A 19,599-nucleotide genomic window follows, 5' to 3' on the forward strand; every position below is an offset into this window, starting at 1 on the left:
ACCAAGTCCAGCGATGTGGCTGTGGGTGCTGAAACCATGAACCAGCCACCCTCAGTCCATGACTTTTTGCAAAGTCAAGGAACTTCATGCAATTCTGGTTCACAGATCCAGACCCATGGGGACCAACATATATCTCATAACCATTCCCATCAGTGTCAGTTGATGGAGTGAAATCCTCCAAGACTGGAAGAGTATCTCGCCTGGGGCATTGATCAACCACAGACTCGAGCACGACATAGAATGCATCCTTCGCGGTGAGATCACTCGCCTGAGTCGGAGCATATACAGAGACCAGGGAAATGACATCCAAGGAGTAACGAATCCTGCGTATCATAATACGCTTGTTGAAAGGTGTTATTTCAATTATCGTGGGAGTCAGCTTATTTGACACAGCTATAGCAACTTCTTTGGCATGGTAACCATCAGAGCGACCAGACCAGTAATAGGTGTCACCACTTGCCATGACCTCACCCCCATCTGATCTCTGAAACTCAGTGCTGCAATACTGATATTCACACGCTGGAGCTTTGATGACCGCAGAGACAGGTGATCATCTTCTCTTGGAATGAGGACATTCCAGGCACCCACCCGAAGGGACCACACATCAAGTCAACCCGAAGAGACTGCTGTCTGGTGGCCAACACCTCCAACACATTCCTGCTGCATACCACCACAACCCGACCAATCAAGTTTTCCCTGTGGTTTTCCTCCTATCATCAAAGAATGGGAGTCCCAAAGGCTTTGTCCTAATCCCATCGTCTGGTGAGCTGCCCTGCAATTGGCAGCTGCACAGGGGGGTACTCTCACAAAGTGGGTTTTTCTCAATTTTATGTGTTTCTTTTTTTTGTGTATGTTGTGGAATGAAGTGTTTTACTGTGGCCAAAGTGCAAATCCTGCCACCCAACTCATAGAAAGAGGTACCCAACTGCAGAAGAATGTCCGCAGACACAGTTGGGCACCAGTGTCTGTTGGATCACAAGATCACAAGATCACCTCCTCACATGCATGCGCACGCACACTTTATCATTGTTCCCCGAGCTTCAATTTTGTACAAAAAAGGAACAATACAGTATTTCAAACAAGATAAAATGTAAACTTCACATATAAAACAAATGTTCATTGTTGACAAAAGAAAATGAATTCCAAATAAGGTATACAGAAATACAAAATGAAAAAAAGTGGATCAGATGGAGAAAATGACTTTTTCAAATGTACAAGAAATTATAAATCGAAATAAATAAGATTTGATCGTGCAAGTAAATTAAATCAATTAGGATATACACTCAGCAGTCAGCAACATCAATCTTCCTTAAAGACCTCCACATGTACCATCTTAATAAAAAAAAATTTCCAATTGTCTGCTTTTATTATATATGTATAAATAAATATATATATATATATATACATAAGAAATCTCGCATTGCAGTTTAACCTTCTCCAAAATTCTTCCAATGTATTTCCAATTTCTTCATGCAACGCTCATAAGTTTTGCAGAAAGGGACTGGAGGTGCTTCACTTCTTGGCTGTTGTGAAAAAGTTGTAAATCTTTCCCTGTAAAAACACAACACACATGGTCATTTAAAACTTTTCTCCTTTTTGCAGATGATTCTGTGTCTGTCTCTGTCTCTCTGTGTCTCTCTGTGTCTCTCTGTGTCTCTCTGTGTCTCTCTGTGTCTCTCTGTGTCTCTCTGTGTCTCTCTGTGTCTCTCTGTGTCTCGGTCTGTGTCTCTCTGTGTCTCTCTGTGTCTCTCTGTGTCTCTCTGTGTCTCTCTGTGTCTCTCTGTGTCTCTCTGTGTCTCTCTGTGTCTCTCTGTGTCTCTCTGTGTCTCTCTGTGTCTCTCTGTGTCTCTGTCTCTGTCTCTGTCTCTGTCTCTGTCTCTGTCTCTGTCTGTCTCTGTCTGTCTCTGTCTCTGTCTCTGTCTCTGTCTCTGTCTCTGTCTCTGTCTCTCTGTCTCTCTGTCTCTCTGTCTCTCTGTCTCTCTGTCTCTCTGTCTCTCTGTCTCTCTGTCTCTCTGTCTCTCTGTCTCTCTGTCTCTCTGTCTCTCTGTCTCTCTGTCTCTCTGTCTCTCTGTCTCTCTGTCTCTGTGTCTCTCTGTCTCGGTCTCGGTCTCGCTCTCGCTGTCTGTCTCGGTCTCGGTCTTGGTCTCGCTCTCGCTGTCTGTCTCGGTCTCTGTCTCGCTCTCGGTCTCTGTCTCGGTCTGTGTCTCTGTGTCTCTGTGTCTCTGTGTCTCTGTGTCTCTGTGTCTCTGTGTCTCTGTGTCTCTGTGTCTGTGTCTGTGTCTCTGTGTCTCTGTGTCTCTGTGTCTGTGTCTCTGTGTCTGTGTCTGTGTCTCTGTGTCTGTGTCTCTGTGTCTGTGTCTCTGTCTCTGTCTCTGTCTCTGTCTCTGTCTCTGTCTCTGTCTCTGTCTCTGTCTCTGTCTCTGTCTCTGTCGCTGTGTCTGTGTGTCTGTGTCTGTGTCTCGGTCTGTGTCTGTGTCTGTGTCTCGGTCTGTGTCTGTGTCTGTGTCTCGGTCTCTGTGTCTGTGTCTCGGTCTCTGTGTCTGTGTCTCGGTCTCTGTGTCTGTGTCTCGGTCTCTGTGTCTGTGTCTCGGTCTCTGTGTCTGTGTCTCGGTCTCTGTGTCTGTGTCTCGGTCTCTGTGTCTGTGTCTCGGTCTCTGTGTCTGTGTCTCGGTCTCTGTGTCTGTGTCTCGGTCTCTGTGTCTGTGTCTCGGTCTCTGTGTCTGTGTCTCGGTCTCTGTGTCTGTGTCTCGGTCTCTGTGTCTGTGTCTCGGTCTCTGTGTCTGTGTCTCGGTCTCTGTGTCTGTGTCTCGGTCTCTGTGTCTGTCTCGGTCTCTGTGTCTGTCTCGGTCTCTGTGTCTGTGTCTCGGTCTCGGTCTCTGTGTCTGTGTCTCGGTCTCTGTGTCTGTGTCTCGGTCTCTGTGTCTGTGTCTCGGTCTCTGTGTCTGTGTCTCGGTCTCTGTGTCTGTGTCTCGGTCTCTGTGTCTGTGTCTCGGTCTCTGTGTCTGTGTCTCGGTCTCTGTGTCTGTGTCTCGGTCTCTGTGTCTGTGTCTCGGTCTCTGTGTCTGTGTCTCGGTCTCTGTGTCTGTGTCTCGGTCTCTGTGTCTGTGTCTCGGTCTCTGTGTCTGTGTCTCGGTCTCTGTGTCTGTGTCTCGGTCTCTGTGTCTGTGTCTCGGTCTCTGTGTCTGTGTCTCGGTCTCTGTGTCTGTGTCTCGGTCTCTGTGTCTGTGTCTCGGTCTCTGTGTCTGTGTCTCGGTCTCTGTGTCTGTGTCTCGGTCTCTGTGTCTGTGTCTCGGTCTCTGTGTCTGTGTCTCGGTCTCTGTGTCTGTGTCTCGGTCTCTGTGTCTGTGTCTCGGTCTCTGTGTCTGTGTCTCGGTCTCTGTGTCTGTGTCTCGGTCTCTGTGTCTGTGTCTCGGTCTCTGTGTCTGTGTCTCGGTCTCTGTGTCTGTGTCTCGGTCTCGGTCTCTGTGTCTCGGTCTCGGTCTCGGTCTCTGTGTCTCGGTCTCGGTCTCGGTCTCTGTGTCTCGGTCTCGGTCTCGGTCTCTGTGTCTCGGTCTCGGTCTCGGTCTCTGTGTCTCGGTCTCGGTCTCTGTGTCTCGGTCTCGGTCTCTGTGTCTCGGTCTCGGTCTCTGTGTCTCGGTCTCGGTCTCTGTGTCTCGGTCTCGGTCTCTGTGTCTCGGTCTCGGTCTCTGTGTCTCGGTCTCTGTGTCTGCGTCTCGGTCTCTGTGTCTGCGTCTCGGTCTCTGTGTCTGCGTCTCGGTCTCTGTGTCTGCGTCTCGGTCTCTGTGTCTGTGTCTCGGTCTCGGTCTCTGTGTCTCGGTCTCTGTGTCTGTGTCTGTCTCGGTCTCTGTGTCTGTGTCTGTGTCTGTCTCGGTCTCTGTGTCTGTCTCGGTCTCTGTGTCTGTCTCGGTCTCTGTGTCTGTCTCGGTCTCTGTGTCTGTCTCGGTCTCTGTGTCTGTGTCTCGGTCTCTGTGTCTGTGTCTCGGTCTCTGTGTCTGTGTCTCGGTCTCTGTGTCTGTGTCTCGGTCTCTGTGTCTGTGTCTCGGTCTCTGTGTCTGTGTCTCGGTCTCTGTGTCTGTGTCTCGGTCTCTGTGTCTGTGTCTCGGTCTCTGTGTCTGTGTCTCGGTCTCTGCGTCTGTGTCTCGGTCTCTGCGTCTGTGTCTCGGTCTCTGCGTCTGTGTCTCGGTCTCTGCGTCTGTCTCGGTCTCTGCGTCTGTCTCTCGGTCTCTGCGTCTGTCTCTCGGTCTCTGCGTCTCGGTCTCGGTCTCTGCGTCTCGGTCTCGGTCTCTGTCTCTGTGTCTCGGTCTCTGTGTCTGTGTCTCGGTCTCTGTGTCTGTGTCTCGGTCTCTGTGTCTGTGTCTCGGTCTCTGTGTCTGTGTCTCGGTCTCTGTGTCTGTGTCTCGGTCTCTGTGTCTGTGTCTCGGTCTCTGTGTCTGTGTCTCGGTCTCTGTGTCTGTGTCTCGGTCTCTGTGTCTGTGTCTCGGTCTCTGTGTCTGTGTCTCGGTCTCTGTGTCTGTGTCTCGGTCTCTGTGTCTGTGTCTCGGTCTCTGTGTCTGTGTCTCGGTCTCTGTGTCTGTGTCTCGGTCTCTGTGTCTGTGTCTCGGTCTCTGTGTCTGTGTCTCGGTCTCTGTGTCTGTGTCTCGGTCTCTGTGTCTGTGTCTCGGTCTCTGTGTCTGTGTCTCGGTCTCTGTGTCTGTGTCTCGGTCTCTGTGTCTGTGTCTCGGTCTCTGTGTCTGTGTCTCGGTCTCTGTGTCTGTGTCTCGGTCTCTGTGTCTGTGTCTCGGTCTCTGTGTCTGTGTCTCGGTCTCTGTGTCTGTGTCTCGGTCTCTGTGTCTGTGTCTCGGTCTCTGTGTCTGTGTCTCGGTCTCTGTGTCTGTGTCTCGGTCTCTGTGTCTGTGTCTCGGTCTCTGTGTCTGTGTCTCGGTCTCTGTGTCTGTGTCTCGGTCTCTGTGTCTGTGTCTCGGTCTCTGTGTCTGTGTCTCGGTCTCTGTGTCTGTGTCTCGGTCTCTGTGTCTGTGTCTCGGTCTCTGTGTCTGTGTCTCGGTCTCTGTGTCTGTGTCTCGGTCTCTGTGTCTGTGTCTCGGTCTCTGTGTCTGTGTCTCGGTCTCTGTGTCTGTGTCTCGGTCTCTGTGTCTGTGTCTCGGTCTCTGTGTCTGTGTCTCGGTCTCTGTGTCTGTGTCTCGGTCTCTGTGTCTGTGTCTCGGTCTCTGTGTCTGTGTCTCGGTCTCTGTGTCTGTGTCTCGGTCTCTGTGTCTGTGTCTCGGTCTCTGTGTCTGTGTCTCGGTCTCTGTGTCTGTGTCTCGGTCTCTGTGTCTGTGTCTCGGTCTCTGTGTCTGTGTCTCGGTCTCTGTGTCTGTGTCTCGGTCTCTGTGTCTGTGTCTCGGTCTCTGTGTCTGTGTCTCGGTCTCTGTGTCTGTGTCTCGGTCTCTGTGTCTGTGTCTCGGTCTCTGTGTCTGTGTCTCGGTCTCTGTGTCTGTGTCTCGGTCTCTGTGTCTGTGTCTCGGTCTCTGTGTCTGTGTCTCGGTCTCTGTGTCTGTGTCTCGGTCTCTGTGTCTGTGTCTCGGTCTCTGTGTCTGTGTCTCGGTCTCTGTGTCTGTGTCTCGGTCTCTGTGTCTGTGTCTCGGTCTCTGTGTCTGTGTCTCGGTCTCTGTGTCTGTGTCTCGGTCTCTGTGTCTGTGTCTCGGTCTCTGTGTCTGTGTCTCGGTCTCTGTGTCTGTGTCTCGGTCTCTGTGTCTGTGTCTCGGTCTCTGTGTCTGTGTCTCGGTCTCTGTGTCTGTGTCTCGGTCTCTGTGTCTGTGTCTCGGTCTCTGTGTCTGTGTCTCGGTCTCTGTGTCTGTGTCTCGGTCTCTGTGTCTGTGTCTCGGTCTCTGTGTCTGTGTCTCGGTCTCTGTGTCTGTGTCTCGGTCTCTGTGTCTGTGTCTCGGTCTCTGTGTCTGTGTCTCGGTCTCTGTGTCTGTGTCTCGGTCTCTGTGTCTGTGTCTCGGTCTCTGTGTCTGTGTCTCGGTCTCTGTGTCTGTGTCTCGGTCTCTGTGTCTGTGTCTCGGTCTCTGTGTCTGTGTCTCGGTCTCTGTGTCTGTGTCTCGGTCTCTGTGTCTGTGTCTCGGTCTCTGTGTCTGTGTCTCGGTCTCTGTGTCTGTGTCTCGGTCTCTGTGTCTGTGTCTCGGTCTCTGTGTCTGTGTCTCGGTCTCTGTGTCTGTGTCTCGGTCTCTGTGTCTGTGTCTCGGTCTCTGTGTCTGTGTCTCGGTCTCTGTGTCTGTGTCTCGGTCTCTGTGTCTGTGTCTCGGTCTCTGTGTCTGTGTCTCGGTCTCTGTGTCTGTGTCTCGGTCTCTGTGTCTGTGTCTCGGTCTCTGTGTCTGTGTCTCGGTCTCTGTGTCTGTGTCTGTGTCTCGGTCTCTGTGTCTGTGTCTCGGTCTCTGTGTCTGTGTCTCGGTCTCTGTGTCTGTGTCTCGGTCTCTGTGTCTGTGTCTCGGTCTCTGTGTCTGTGTCTCGGTCTCTGTGTCTGTGTCTCGGTCTCTGTGTCTGTGTCTCGGTCTCTGTGTCTGTGTCTCGGTCTCTGTGTCTGTGTCTCGGTCTCTGTGTCTGTGTCTCGGTCTCTGTGTCTGTGTCTCGGTCTCTGTGTCTGTGTCTCGGTCTCTGTGTCTGTGTCTCGGTCTCTGTGTCTGTGTCTCGGTCTCTGTGTCTGTGTCTCGGTCTCTGTGTCTGTGTCTCGGTCTCTGTGTCTGTGTCTCGGTCTCTGTGTCTGTGTCTCGGTCTCTGTGTCTGTGTCTCGGTCTCTGTGTCTGTGTCTCGGTCTCTGTGTCTGTGTCTCGGTCTCGGTCTGTGTCTCGGTCTCGGTCTCTGTGTCTGTGTCTCGGTCTCTGTGTCTGTGTCTCGGTCTCTGTGTCTGTGTCTCGGTCTCTGTGTCTGTGTCTCGGTCTCTGTGTCTGTGTCTCGGTCTCTGTGTCTGTGTCTCGGTCTCTGTGTCTGTGTCTCGGTCTCTGTGTCTGTGTCTCGGTCTCTGTGTCTGTGTCTCGGTCTCTGTGTCTGTGTCTCGGTCTCTGTGTCTGTGTCTCGGTCTCTGTGTCTGTGTCTCGGTCTCTGTGTCTGTGTCTCGGTCTCTGTGTCTGTGTCTCGGTCTCTGTGTCTGTGTCTCGGTCTCGGTCTGTGTCTGTGTCTCGGTCTGTGTCTGTGTCTCGGTCTGTGTCTGTGTCTCGGTCTGTGTCTGTGTCTCGGTCTCTGTGTCTGTGTCTCGGTCTCTGTGTCTGTGTCTCGGTCTCTGTGTCTGTGTCTCGGTCTCTGTGTCTGTGTCTCGGTCTCTGTGTCTGTGTCTCGGTCTCTGTGTCTGTGTCTCGGTCTCTGTGTCTGTGTCTCGGTCTCTGTGTCTGTGTCTCGGTCTCTGTGTCTGTGTCTCGGTCTCTGTGTCTGTGTCTCGGTCTCTGTGTCTGTGTCTCGGTCTCTGTGTCTGTGTCTCGGTCTCTGTGTCTGTGTCTCGGTCTCTGTGTCTGTGTCTCGGTCTCTGTGTCTGTGTCTCGGTCTCTGTGTCTGTGTCTCGGTCTCTGTGTCTGTGTCTCGGTCTCTGTGTCTGTGTCTCGGTCTCTGTGTCTGTGTCTCGGTCTCTGTGTCTGTGTCTCGGTCTCTGTGTCTGTGTCTCGGTCTCTGTGTCTGTGTCTCGGTCTCTGTGTCTGTGTCTCGGTCTCTGTGTCTGTGTCTCGGTCTCTGTGTCTGTGTCTCGGTCTCTGTGTCTGTGTCTCGGTCTCTGTGTCTGTGTCTCGGTCTCTGTGTCTGTGTCTCGGTCTCTGTGTCTGTGTCTCGGTCTCTGTGTCTGTGTCTCGGTCTCTGTGTCTGTGTCTCGGTCTCTGTGTCTGTGTCTCGGTCTCTGTGTCTGTGTCTCGGTCTCTGTGTCTGTGTCTCGGTCTCTGTGTCTGTGTCTCGGTCTCTGTGTCTGTGTCTCGGTCTCTGTGTCTGTGTCTCGGTCTCTGTGTCTGTGTCTCGGTCTCTGTGTCTGTGTCTCGGTCTCTGTGTCTGTGTCTCGGTCTCTGTGTCTGTGTCTCGGTCTCTGTGTCTGTGTCTCGGTCTCTGTGTCTGTGTCTCGGTCTCTGTCTCTGTGTCTGTGTCTCGGTCTCTGTGTCTGTGTCTCGGTCTCTGTGTCTGTGTCTCGGTCTCTGTGTCTGTGTCTCGGTCTCTGTGTCTGTGTCTCGGTCTCTGCGTCTGTCTCTCGGTCTCTGCGTCTGTCTCTCGGTCTCTGCGTCTGTGTCTCGGTCTCTGCGTCTCTGTCTCTGTGTCTGTCTCGGTCTCTGTCTCTGTGTCTGTCTCGGTCTCTGTCTCTGTGTCTGTCTCGGTCTCTGTCTCTGTGTCTGTCTCGGTCTCTGTGTCTGTGTCTGTCTCGGTCTCTGTGTCTGTGTCTGTCTCGGTCTCTGCGTCTCGGTCTCGGTCTCTGCGTCTCGGTCTCGGTCTCTGCGTCTCGGTCTCGGTCTCTGCGTCTCGGTCTCGGTCTCTGCGTCTCGGTCTCGGTCTCTGCGTCTCGGTCTCGGTCTCTGCGTCTCGGTCTCGGTCTCTGTGTCTGCGTCTCGGTCTCTGTGTCTGCGTCTCGGTCTCTGTGTCTGCGTCTCGGTCTCTGTGTCTCGGTCTCGGTCTCTGTGTCTCGGTCTCGGTCTCTGTGTCTCGGTCTCTGTGTCTGTGTCTCGGTCTCTGTGTCTGTGTCTCGGTCTCTGTGTCTGTGTCTCGGTCTCTGTGTCTGTGTCTCGGTCTCTGTGTCTGTGTCTCGGTCTCTGTGTCTGTGTCTCGGTCTCTGTGTCTGTGTCTCGGTCTCTGTGTCTGTGTCTCGGTCTCTGTGTCTGTGTCTCGGTCTCTGTGTCTGTGTCTCGGTCTCTGTGTCTGTGTCTCGGTCTCTGTGTCTGTGTCTCGGTCTCTGTGTCTGTGTCTCGGTCTCTGTGTCTGTGTCTCGGTCTCTGTGTCTGTGTCTCGGTCTCTGTGTCTGTGTCTCGGTCTCTGTGTCTGTGTCTGTGTCTCGGTCTCTGTGTCTGTGTCTGTGTCTCGGTCTCTGTGTCTGTGTCTGTGTCTCGGTCTCTGTGTCTGTGTCTGTGTCTCGGTCTCTGTGTCTGTGTCTCGGTCTCTGTGTCTGTGTCTCGGTCTCTGTGTCTGTGTCTCGGTCTCTGTGTCTGTGTCTCGGTCTCTGTGTCTGTGTCTCGGTCTCTGTGTCTGTGTCTCGGTCTCTGTGTCTGTGTCTCGGTCTCTGTGTCTGTGTCTCGGTCTCTGTGTCTGTGTCTCGGTCTCTGTGTCTGTGTCTCGGTCTCTGTGTCTGTGTCTCGGTCTCTGTGTCTGTGTCTCGGTCTCTGTGTCTGTGTCTCGGTCTCTGTGTCTGTGTCTCGGTCTCTGTGTCTGTGTCTCGGTCTCTGTGTCTGTGTCTCGGTCTCTGTGTCTGTGTCTCGGTCTCTGTGTCTGTGTCTCGGTCTCTGTGTCTGTGTCTCGGTCTCTGTGTCTGTGTCTCGGTCTCTGTGTCTGTGTCTCGGTCTCTGTGTCTGTGTCTCGGTCTCTGTGTCTGTGTCTCGGTCTCTGTGTCTGTGTCTCGGTCTCTGTGTCTGTGTCTCGGTCTCTGTGTCTGTGTCTCGGTCTCTGTGTCTGTGTCTCGGTCTCTGTGTCTGTGTCTCGGTCTCTGTGTCTGTGTCTCGGTCTCTGTGTCTGTGTCTCGGTCTCTGTGTCTGTGTCTCGGTCTCTGTGTCTGTGTCTCGGTCTCTGTGTCTGTGTCTCGGTCTCTGTGTCTGTGTCTCGGTCTCTGTGTCTGTGTCTCGGTCTCTGTGTCTGTGTCTCGGTCTCTGTGTCTGTGTCTCGGTCTCTGTGTCTGTGTCTCGGTCTCTGTGTCTGTGTCTCGGTCTCTGTGTCTGTGTCTCGGTCTCTGTGTCTGTGTCTCGGTCTCTGTGTCTGTGTCTCGGTCTCTGTGTCTCGGTCTCGGTCTCTGTGTCTCGGTCTCGGTCTCTGTGTCTCGGTCTCGGTCTCTGTGTCTCGGTCTCGGTCTCTGTGTCTCGGTCTCGGTCTCTGTGTCTCGGTCTCGGTCTCTGTGTCTGTGTCTCGGTCTCTGTGTCTGTGTCTCGGTCTCTGTGTCTGTGTCTCGGTCTCTGTGTCTGTGTCTCGGTCTCTGTGTCTGTGTCTCGGTCTCTGTGTCTGTGTCTCGGTCTCTGTGTCTGTGTCTCGGTCTCTGTGTCTGTGTCTCGGTCTCTGTGTCTGTGTCTCGGTCTCTGTGTCTGTGTCTCGGTCTCTGTGTCTGTGTCTCGGTCTCTGTGTCTGTGTCTCGGTCTCTGTGTCTGTGTCTCGGTCTCTGTGTCTGTGTCTCGGTCTCTGTGTCTGTGTCTCGGTCTCTGTGTCTGTGTCTCGGTCTCTGTGTCTGTGTCTCGGTCTCTGTGTCTGTGTCTCGGTCTCTGTGTCTGTGTCTCGGTCTCTGTGTCTGTGTCTCGGTCTCTGTGTCTGTGTCTCGGTCTCTGTGTCTGTGTCTCGGTCTCTGTGTCTGTGTCTCGGTCTCTGTGTCTGTGTCTCGGTCTCTGTGTCTGTGTCTCGGTCTCTGTGTCTGTGTCTCGGTCTCTGTGTCTGTGTCTCGGTCTCTGTGTCTGTGTCTCGGTCTCTGTGTCTGTGTCTCGGTCTCTGTGTCTGTGTCTCGGTCTCTGTGTCTGTGTCTCGGTCTCTGTGTCTGTGTCTCGGTCTCTGTGTCTGTGTCTCGGTCTCTGTGTCTGTGTCTCGGTCTCTGTGTCTGTGTCTCGGTCTCTGTGTCTGTGTCTCGGTCTCTGTGTCTGTGTCTCGGTCTCTGTGTCTGTGTCTCGGTCTCTGTGTCTGTGTCTCGGTCTCTGTGTCTGTGTCTCGGTCTCTGTGTCTGTGTCTCGGTCTCTGTGTCTGTGTCTCGGTCTCTGTGTCTGTGTCTCGGTCTCTGTGTCTGTGTCTCGGTCTCTGTGTCTGTGTCTCGGTCTCTGTGTCTGTGTCTCGGTCTCTGTGTCTGTGTCTCGGTCTCTGTGTCTGTGTCTCGGTCTCTGTGTCTGTGTCTCGGTCTCTGTGTCTGTGTCTCGGTCTCTGTGTCTGTGTCTCGGTCTCTGTGTCTGTGTCTCGGTCTCTGTGTCTGTGTCTCGGTCTCTGTGTCTGTGTCTCGGTCTCTGTGTCTGTGTCTCGGTCTCTGTGTCTGTGTCTCGGTCTCTGTGTCTGTGTCTCGGTCTCTGTGTCTGTGTCTCGGTCTCTGTGTCTGTGTCTCGGTCTCTGTGTCTGTGTCTCGGTCTCTGTGTCTGTGTCTCGGTCTCTGTGTCTGTGTCTCGGTCTCTGTGTCTGTGTCTCGGTCTCTGTGTCTGTGTCTCGGTCTCTGTGTCTGTGTCTCGGTCTCTGTGTCTGTGTCTCGGTCTCTGTGTCTGTGTCTCGGTCTCTGTGTCTGTGTCTCGGTCTCTGTGTCTGTGTCTCGGTCTCTGTGTCTGTGTCTCGGTCTCTGTGTCTGTGTCTCGGTCTCTGTGTCTGTGTCTCGGTCTCTGTGTCTGTGTCTCGGTCTCTGTGTCTGTGTCTCGGTCTCTGTGTCTGTGTCTCGGTCTCTGTGTCTGTGTCTCGGTCTCTGTGTCTGTGTCTCGGTCTCTGTGTCTGTGTCTCAGTCTCTGTGTCTGTGTCTGTGTCTCGGTCTCTGTGTCTGTGTCTCGGTCTCTGTGTCTGTGTCTCGGTCTCTGTGTCTGTGTCTCGGTCTGTGTCTGTGTCTCGGTCTCTGTGTCTGTGTCTCGGTCTCTGTGTCTGTGTCTCGGTCTCTGTGTCTGTGTCTCGGTCTCTGTGTCTGTGTCTCGGTCTCTGTGTCTGTGTCTCGGCCTCTGTGTCTGTGTCTCGGTCTCTGTGTCTGTGTCTCGGTCTCTGTGTCTGTGTCTCGGTCTCTGTGTCTGTGTCTCGGTCTCTGTGTCTGTGTCTCGGTCTCTGTGTCTGTGTCTCGGTCTCTGTGTCTGTGTCTCGGTCTCTGTGTCTGTGTCTCGGTCTCTGTGTCTGTGTCTCGGTCTCGGTCTCTGTGTCTGTGTCTCGGTCTCTGTGTCTGTGTCTCGGTCTCTGTGTCTGTGTCTCGGTCTCTGTGTCTGTGTCTCGGTCTCTGTGTCTGTGTCTCGGTCTCTGTGTCTGTGTCTCGGTCTCTGTGTCTGTGTCTCGGTCTCTGTGTCTGTGTCTCGGTCTCTGTGTCTGTGTCTCGGTCTCTGTGTCTGTGTCTCGGTCTCTGTGTCTGTGTCTCGGTCTCTGTGTCTGTGTCTCGGTCTCTGTGTCTGTGTCTCGGTCTCTGTGTCTGTGTCTCGGTCTCTGTGTCTGTGTCTCGGTCTCTGTGTCTGTGTCTCGGTCTCTGTGTCTGTGTCTCGGTCTCTGTGTCTGTGTCTCGGTCTCTGTGTCTGTGTCTCGGTCTCTGTGTCTGTGTCTCGGTCTCTGTGTCTGTGTCTCGGTCTCTGTGTCTGTGTCTCGGTCTCTGTGTCTGTGTCTCGGTCTCTGTGTCTGTGTCTCGGTCTCTGTGTCTGTGTCTCGGTCTCTGTGTCTGTGTCTCGGTCTCTGTGTCTGTGTCTCGGTCTCTGTGTCTGTGTCTCGGTCTCTGTGTCTGTGTCTCGGTCTCTGTGTCTGTGTCTCGGTCTCTGTGTCTGTGTCTCGGTCTCTGTGTCTGTGTGTCTGTGTCTCGGTCTCTGTGTCTGTGTCTCGGTCTCGGTCTCTGTGTCTCGGTCTCGGTCTCTGTGTCTCGGTCTCGGTCTCTGTGTCTCGGTCTCGGTCTCTGTGTCTCGGTCTCGGTCTCTGTGTCTCGGTCTCGGTCTCTGTGTCTGTGTCTCGGTCTCTGTGTCTGTGTCTCGGTCTCTGTGTCTGTGTCTCGGTCTCTGTGTCTGTGTCTCGGTCTCTGTGTCTGTGTCTCGGTCTCTGTGTCTGTGTCTCGGTCTCTGTGTCTGTGTCTCGGTCTCGGTCTCTGTGTCTGTGTCTCGGTCTCGGTCTCTGTGTCTGTGTCTCGGTCTCTGTGTCTGTGTCTCGGTCTCTGTGTCTGTGTCTCGGTCTCTGTGTCTGTGTCTCGGTCTCTGTGTCTGTGTCTCGGTCTCTGTGTCTGTGTCTCGGTCTCTGTGTCTGTGTCTCGGTCTCTGTGTCTGTGTCTCGGTCTCTGTGTCTGTGTCTCGGTCTCTGTGTCTGTGTCTCGGTCTCTGTGTCTGTGTCTCGGTCTCTGTGTCTGTGTCTCTGTGTCTGTGTCTCTGGGTCTCGGTCTCTGTGTCTGTGTCTCGGTCTCTGTGTCTGTGTCTCGGTCTCTGTGTCTGTGTCTCGGTCTCTGTGTCTGTGTCTCGGTCTCTGTGTCTGTGTCTCGGTCTCTGTGTCTGTGTCTCGGTCTCTGTGTCTGTGTCTCGGTCTCTGTGTCTGTGTCTCGGTCTCTGTGTCTGTGTCTCGGTCTCTGTGTCTGTGTCTCGGTCTCTGTGTCTGTGTCTCGGTCTCTGTGTCTGTGTCTCGGTCTCTGTGTCTGTGTCTCGGTCTCTGTGTCTGTGTCTCGGTCTCTGTGTCTGTGTCTCGGTCTCTGTGTCTGTGTCTCGGTCTCTGTGTCTGTGTCTCGGTCTCTGTGTCTGTGTCTCGGTCTCTGTGTCTGTGTCTCGGTCTCTGTGTCTGTGTCTCGGTCTCTGTGTCTGTGTCTCGGTCTCTGTGTCTGTGTCTCTGTGTCTGTGTCTGTGTCTGTGTCTCGGTCTGTGTGTCTGTGTCTCGGTCTCGGTCTCGGTCTCGGTCTCTGTGTCTCGGTCTCTGTGTCTCGGTCTCGGTCTCTGTGTCTGTGTCTCGGTCTCTGTGTCTGTGTCTCGGTCTCTGTGTCTGTGTCTCGGTCTCTGTGTCTGTGTCTCGGTCTCTGTGTCTGTGTCTCGGTCTCTGTGTCTGTGTCTCGGTCTCTGTGTCTGTGTCTCGGTCTCTGTGTCTGTGTCTCGGTCTCTGTGTCTGTGTCTCGGTCTCTGTGTCTCGGTCTCGGTCTCTGTGTCTCGGTCTCGGTCTCGGTCTCGGTCTCGGTGTCTCGGTCTCGGTCTCTGTGTCTGTGTCTCGGTCTCTGTGTCTGTGTCTCGGTCTCTGTGTCTGTGTCTCGGTCTCTGTGTCTGTGTCTCGGTCTCTGTGTCTGTGTCTCGGTCTCTGTGTCTGTGTCTCGGTCTCTGTGTCTGTGTCTCGGTCTCTGTGTCTGTGTCTCGGTCTCTGTGTCTGTGTCTCGGTCTCTGTGTCTGTGTCTCGGTCTCTGTGTCTGTGTCTCGGTCTCTGTGTCTGTGTCTCGGTCTCTGTGTCTGTGTCTCGGTCTCTGTGTCTGTGTCTCGGTCTCTGTGTCTGTGTCTCGGTCTCTGTGTCTGTGTCTCGGTCTCTGTGTCTGTGTCTCGGTCTCTGTGTCTGTGTCTCGGTCTCTGTGTCTGTGTCTCGGTCTCGGTCTCTGTGTCTGTGTCTCGGTCTCTGTGTCTGTGTCTGTGTCTCGGTCTCTGTGTCTGTGTCTCGGTCTCGGTCTCTGTGTCTGTGTCTCGGTCTCTGTGTCTGTGTCTCGGTCTCGGTCTGTGTCTCGGTCTCTGTGTCTGTGTCTCGGTCTCTGTGTCTGTGTCTCGGTCTCTGTGTCTGTGTCTCGGTCTCTGTGTCTGTGTCTCGGTCTCTGTGTCTGTGTCTCGGTCTCTGTGTCTGTGTCTCGGTCTCTGTGTCTGTGTCTCGGTCTCTGTGTCTGTGTCTCGGTCTCTGTGTCTGTGTCTCGGTCTCTGTGTCTGTGTCTCGGTCTCTGTGTCTGTGTCTCGGTCTCGGTCTCTGTGTCTGTGTCTCGGTCTCTGTGTCTGTGTCTCGGTCTCGGTCTCTGTGTCTGTGTCTCGGTCTCTGTGTCTGTGTCTCGGTCTCTGTGTCTGTGTCTCGGTCTCTGTGTCTGTGTCTCGGTCTCTGTGTCTGTGTCTCGGTCTCTGTGTCTGTGTCTCGGTCTCTGTGTCTGTGTCTCGGTCTCTGTGTCTGTGTCTCGGTCTCTGTGTCTGTGTCTCGGTCTCTGTGTCTGTGTCTCGGTCTCTGTGTCTGTGTCTCGGTCTCTGTGTCTGTGTCTCGGTCTCTGTGTCTGTGTCTCGGTCTCTGTGTCTGTGTCTCGGTCTCTGTGTCTGTGTCTCGGTCTCTGTGTCTGTGTCTCGGTCTCTGTGTCTGTGTCTCGGTCTCTGTGTCTGTGTCTCGGTCTCTGTGTCTGTGTCTCGGTCTCTGTGTCTGTGTCTCGGTCTCTGTGTCTGTGTCTCGGTCTCTGTGTCTGTGTCTCGGTCTCTGTGTCTGTGTCTCGGTCTCTGTGTCTGTGTCTCGGTCTCGGTCTGTGTCTGTGTCTCGGTCTGTGTCTGTGTCTCGGTCTCTGTGTCTGTGTCTCGGTCTCTGTGTCTGCGCCTCGGTCTCTGTGTCTGTGCCTCGGTCTCTGTGTCTGTGTCTCGGCCTCTGTGTCTGTGTCTCGGTCTCTGTGTCTGTGTCTCGGTCTCTGTGTCTGTGTCTCGGTCTCTGTGTCTGTGTCTCGGTCTCTGTGTCTGTGTCTCGGTCTCTGTGTCTGTGTCTCGGTCTCTGTGTCTGTGTCTCGGTCTCTGTGTCTGTGTCTCGGTCTCTGTGTCTGTGTCTCGGTCTCTGTGTCTGTGTCTCGGTCTCTGTGTCTGTGTCTCGGTCTCTGTGTCTGTGTCTCGGTCTCTGTGTCTGTGTCTCGGTCTCTGTGTCTGTGTCTCGGTCTCTGTGTCTGTGTCTCGGTCTCTGTGTCTGTGTCTCGGTCTCTGTGTCTGTGTCTCGGTCTCTGTGTCTGTGTCTCGGTCTCTGTGTCTGTGTCTCGGTCTCTGTGTCTGTGTCTCGGTCTCTGTGTCTGTGTCTCGGTCTCTGTGTCTGTGTCTCGGTCTCTGTGTCTGTGTCTCGGTCTCGGTCTCTGTGTCTGTGTCTCGGTCTCGGTCTCGGTCTCTGTGTCTCGGTCTCGGTCTCTGTGTCTGTGTCTCGGTCTCTGTGTCTGTGTCTCGGTCTCTGTGTCTGTGTCTCGGTCTCTGTGTCTGTGTCTCGGTCTCTGTGTCTGTGTCTCGGTCTCTGTGTCTGTGTCTCGGTCTCTGTGTCTGTGTCTCGGTGTCTGTGTCTCGGTCTCGGTCTCTGTGTCTGTGTCTCGGTCTCTGTGTCTGTGTCTCGGTCTCGGTCTCTGTGTCTGTGTCTCGGTCTCTGTGTCTGTGTCTCGGTCTCTGTGTCTGTGTCTCGGTCTCTGTGTCTGTGTCTCGGTCTCTGTGTCTGTGTCTCGGTCTCTGTGTCTGTGTCTCGGTCTCTGTGTCTGTGTCTCGGTCTCTGTGTCTGTGTCTCGGTCTCTGTGTCTGTGTCTCGGTCTCTGTGTCTGTGTCTCGGTCTCTGTGTCTGTGTCTCGGTCTCTGTCTCTGTGTCTCGGTCTCGGTCTCTGTGTCTGTGTCTCGGTCTCTGTGTCTGTGTCTCGGTCTCTGTGTCTGTGTCTCGGTCTCTGTGTCTGTGTCTCGGTCTCTGTGTCTGTGTCTCGGTCTCTGTGTCTGTGTCTCGGTCTCTGTGTCTGTGTCTCGGTCTCTGTGTCTGTGTCTCGGTCTCTGTGTCTGTGTCTCGGTCTCTGTGTCTGTGTCTCGGTCTCTGTGTCTGTGTCTCGGTCTCTGTGTCTGTGTCTCGGTCTCTGTGTCTGTGTCTCGGTCTCTGTGTCTGTGTCTCGGTCTCTGTGTCTGTGTCTCGGTCTCTGTGTCTCGGTCTCGGTCTCGGTGTCTGTGTCTGTGTCTCGGTCTCTGTGTCTCGGTCTCGGTCTCGGTCTCGGTCTCTGTGTCTCGGTCTCGGTCTCGGTGTCTGTGTCTCGGTCTCGGTCTCTGTGTCTGTGTCTCGGTCTCTGTGTCTGTGTCTCGGTGTCTGTGTCTCGGTCTCGGTCTCTGTGTCTGTGTCTGTGTCTCGGTGTCTGTGTCTCGGTCTCGGTCTCTGTGTCTGTGTCTCGGTCTCTGTGTCTGTGTCTCGGTCTCTGTGTCTGTGTCTCGGTCTCTGTGTCTGTGTCTCGGTCTCTGTGTCTGTGTCTCGGTCTCTGTGTCTGTGTCTCTGTGTCTGTGTCTGTGTCTCGGTCTCTGTGTCTGTGTCTCGGTCTCTGTGTCTGTGTCTCGGTCTCTGTGTCTGTGTCTCGGTCTCTGTGTCTGTGTCTCGGTCTCTGTGTCTGTGTCTCGGTCTCTGTGTCTGTGTCTCGGTCTCTGTGTCTGTGTCTCGGTCTCTGTGTCTGTGTCTCGGTCTCTGTGTCTGTGTCTCGGTCTCTGTGTCTGTGTCTCGGTCTCTGTGTCTGTGTCTCGGTCTCTGTGTCTGTGTCTCGGTCTCTGTGTCTGTGTCTCGGTCTCTGTGTCTGTGTCTCGGTCTCTGTGTCTGTGTCTCGGTCTCTGTGTCTGTGTCTCGGTCTCTGTGTCTGTGTCTCGGTCTCTGTGTCTGTGTCTCGGTCTCTGTGTCTGTGTCTCGGTCTCTGTGTCTGTGTCTCGGTCTCTGTGTCTGTGTCTCGGTCTCTGTGTCTGTGTCTCGGTCTCTGTGTCTGTGTCTCGGTCTCTGTGTCTGTGTCTCGGTCTCTGTGTCTCGGTCTCTGTGTCTGTGTCTCGGTCTCTGTGTCTGTGTCTCGGTCTCTGTGTCTGTGTCTCGGTCTCTGTGTCTGTGTCTCGGTCTCTGTGTCTGTGTCTCGGTCTCTGTGTCTGTGTCTCGGTCTCTGTGTCTCGGTCTCGGTCTCGGTGTCTGTGTCTGTGTCTCGGTCTCTGTGTCTCGGTCTCGGTCTCGGTCTCGGTCTCTGTGTCTCGGTCTCGGTCTCGGTGTCTGTGTCTGTGTCTCGGTCTCTGTGTCTCGGTCTCTGTGTCTCGGTCTCGGTCTCTGTGTCTCGGTCTCGGTCTCGGTGTCTGTGTCTCGGTCTCGGTCTCTGTGTCTCGGTCTCGGTCTCTGTGTCTGTGTCTCGGTCTCTGTGTCTGTGTCTCGGTCTCTGTGTCTGTGTCTCGGTCTCTGTGTCTGTGTCTCGGTCTCTGTGTCTGTGTCTCGGTCTCTGTGTCTGTGTCTCGGTCTCTGTGTCTGTGTCTCGGTCTCTGTGTCTGTGTCTCGGTCTCTGTGTCTGTGTCTCGGTCTCTGTGTCTGTGTCTCGGTCTCTGTGTCTGTGTCTCGGTCTCTGTGTCTGTGTCTCGGTCTCTGTGTCTGTGTCTCGGTCTCTGTGTCTGTGTCTCGGTCTCTGTGTCTGTGTCTCGGTCTCTGTGTCTGTGTCTCGGTCTCTGTGTCTGTGTCTCGGTCTCTGTGTCTGTGTCTCGGTCTCTGTGTCTGTGTCTCGGTCTCTGTGTCTGTGTCTCGGTCTCTGTGTCTGTGTCTCGGTCTCTGTGTCTGTGTCTCGGTCTCTGTGTCTGTGTCTCGGTCTCGGTCTCGGTGTCTGTGTCTGTGTCTGTGTCTCGGTCTCTGTGTCTCGGTCTCGGTCTCGGTCTCGGTCTCTGTGTCTCGGTCTCGGTCTCGGTGTCTGTGTCTGTGTCTCGGTCTCTGTGTCTCGGTCTCGGTCTCGGTCTCGGTCTCGGTCTCGGTCTCGGTCTCGGTCTCGGTGTCTGTGTCTCGGTCTCTGTGTCTCGGTCTCGGTCTCGGTCTCTGTGTCTCGGTCTCGGTCTCGGTCTCGGTCTCGGTCTCTGTGTCTCGGTCTCGGTCTCGGTCTCGGTCTCTGTGTCTCGGTCTCGGTCTCTGTGTCTCGGTCTCGGTCTCGGTCTCTGTGTCTCGGTCTCGGTCTCGGTCTCGGTCTCTGTGTCTCGGTCTCGGTCTCTGTGTCTGTGTCTCGGTCTCTGTGTCTGTGTCTCGGTCTCTGTGTCTGTGTCTCGGTCTCTGTGTCTGTGTCTGTGTCTGTGTCTGTGTCTGTCTCGGTCTCGGTGTCTGTCTCGGTCTCTGTGTCTGTCTCGGTCTCTGTGTCTGTCTCGGTCTCTGTGTCTGTGTCTCGGTCTCTGTGTCTGTGTCTCGGTCTCTGTGTCTGTGTCTCGGTCTCTGTGTCTGTCTCGGTCTCTGTGTCTGTCTCGGTCTCTGTGTCTGTCTCGGTCTCTGTGTCTGTCTCGGTCTCTGTGTCTGTCTCGGTCTCTGTGTCTGTCTCGGTCTCTGTGTCTGTCTCGGTCTCTGTGTCTGTCTCGGTCTCTGTGTCTGTCTCGGTCTCTGTGTCTGTCTCGGTCTCTGTGTCTGTCTCGGTCTCTGTGTCTGTCTCGGTCTCTGTGTCTGTCTCGGTCTCTGTGTCTGTCTCGGTCTCTGTGTCTGTCTCGGTCTCGGTGTCTGTCTCGGTCTCGGTGTCTGTCTCGGTCTCGGTGTCTGTCTCGGTCTCGGTGTCTGTCTCGGTCTCGGTGTCTGTCTCGGTCTCGGTGTCTGTCTCGGTCTCGGTGTCTGTCTCGGTCTCTGTGTCTGTCTCGGTCTCTGTGTCTGTCTCGGTCTCTGTGTCTGTCTCGGTCTCTGTGTCTGTCTCGGTCTCTGTGTCTGTCTCGGTCTCTGTGTCTGTCTCGGTCTCTGTGTCTGTCTCGGTCTCTGTGTCTGTCTCGGTCTCTGTGTCTGTCTCGGTCTCTGTGTCTGTCTCGGTCTCTGTGTCTGTCTCGGTCTCTGTGTCTGTCTCGGTCTCTGTGTCTGTCTCGGTCTCTGTGTCTGTCTCGGTCTCTGTGTCTGTCTCGGTCTCTGTGTCTGTCTCGGTCTCTGTGTCTG

At 54.5% G+C, this 19,599-nt stretch overlaps 1 protein-coding gene across 6 annotated transcripts in view; it reads right to left on the minus strand.

Annotated features, from left to right (window-relative positions):
• Window positions 1-1,002: 1,002 nt before the first annotated feature.
• Window positions 1,003-19,599, minus strand: part of LOC147034762 (protein FAM178B-like) — a 173,484-nt gene continuing 154,887 nt past the window's right edge. For all 6 annotated transcript variants that reach the window (XM_085888466.1, XM_085888487.1, XM_085888476.1 and 3 more), the window contains one exon: window positions 1,003-1,551. In XM_085888466.1, the coding sequence (XP_085744592.1) occupies window positions 1,513-1,551 (39 nt within the window). In that variant the 3' untranslated portion in view covers window positions 1,003-1,512. The remainder of the gene's footprint in view (window positions 1,552-19,599) is intronic.

This window comes from Eptatretus burgeri, chromosome 1, assembly GCF_056783735.1.
Source record: "Eptatretus burgeri isolate ZD-2024b chromosome 1, Ebu_testis_v1, whole genome shotgun sequence".
Lineage (NCBI taxonomy): Eukaryota > Metazoa > Chordata > Myxini > Myxiniformes > Myxinidae > Eptatretus > Eptatretus burgeri.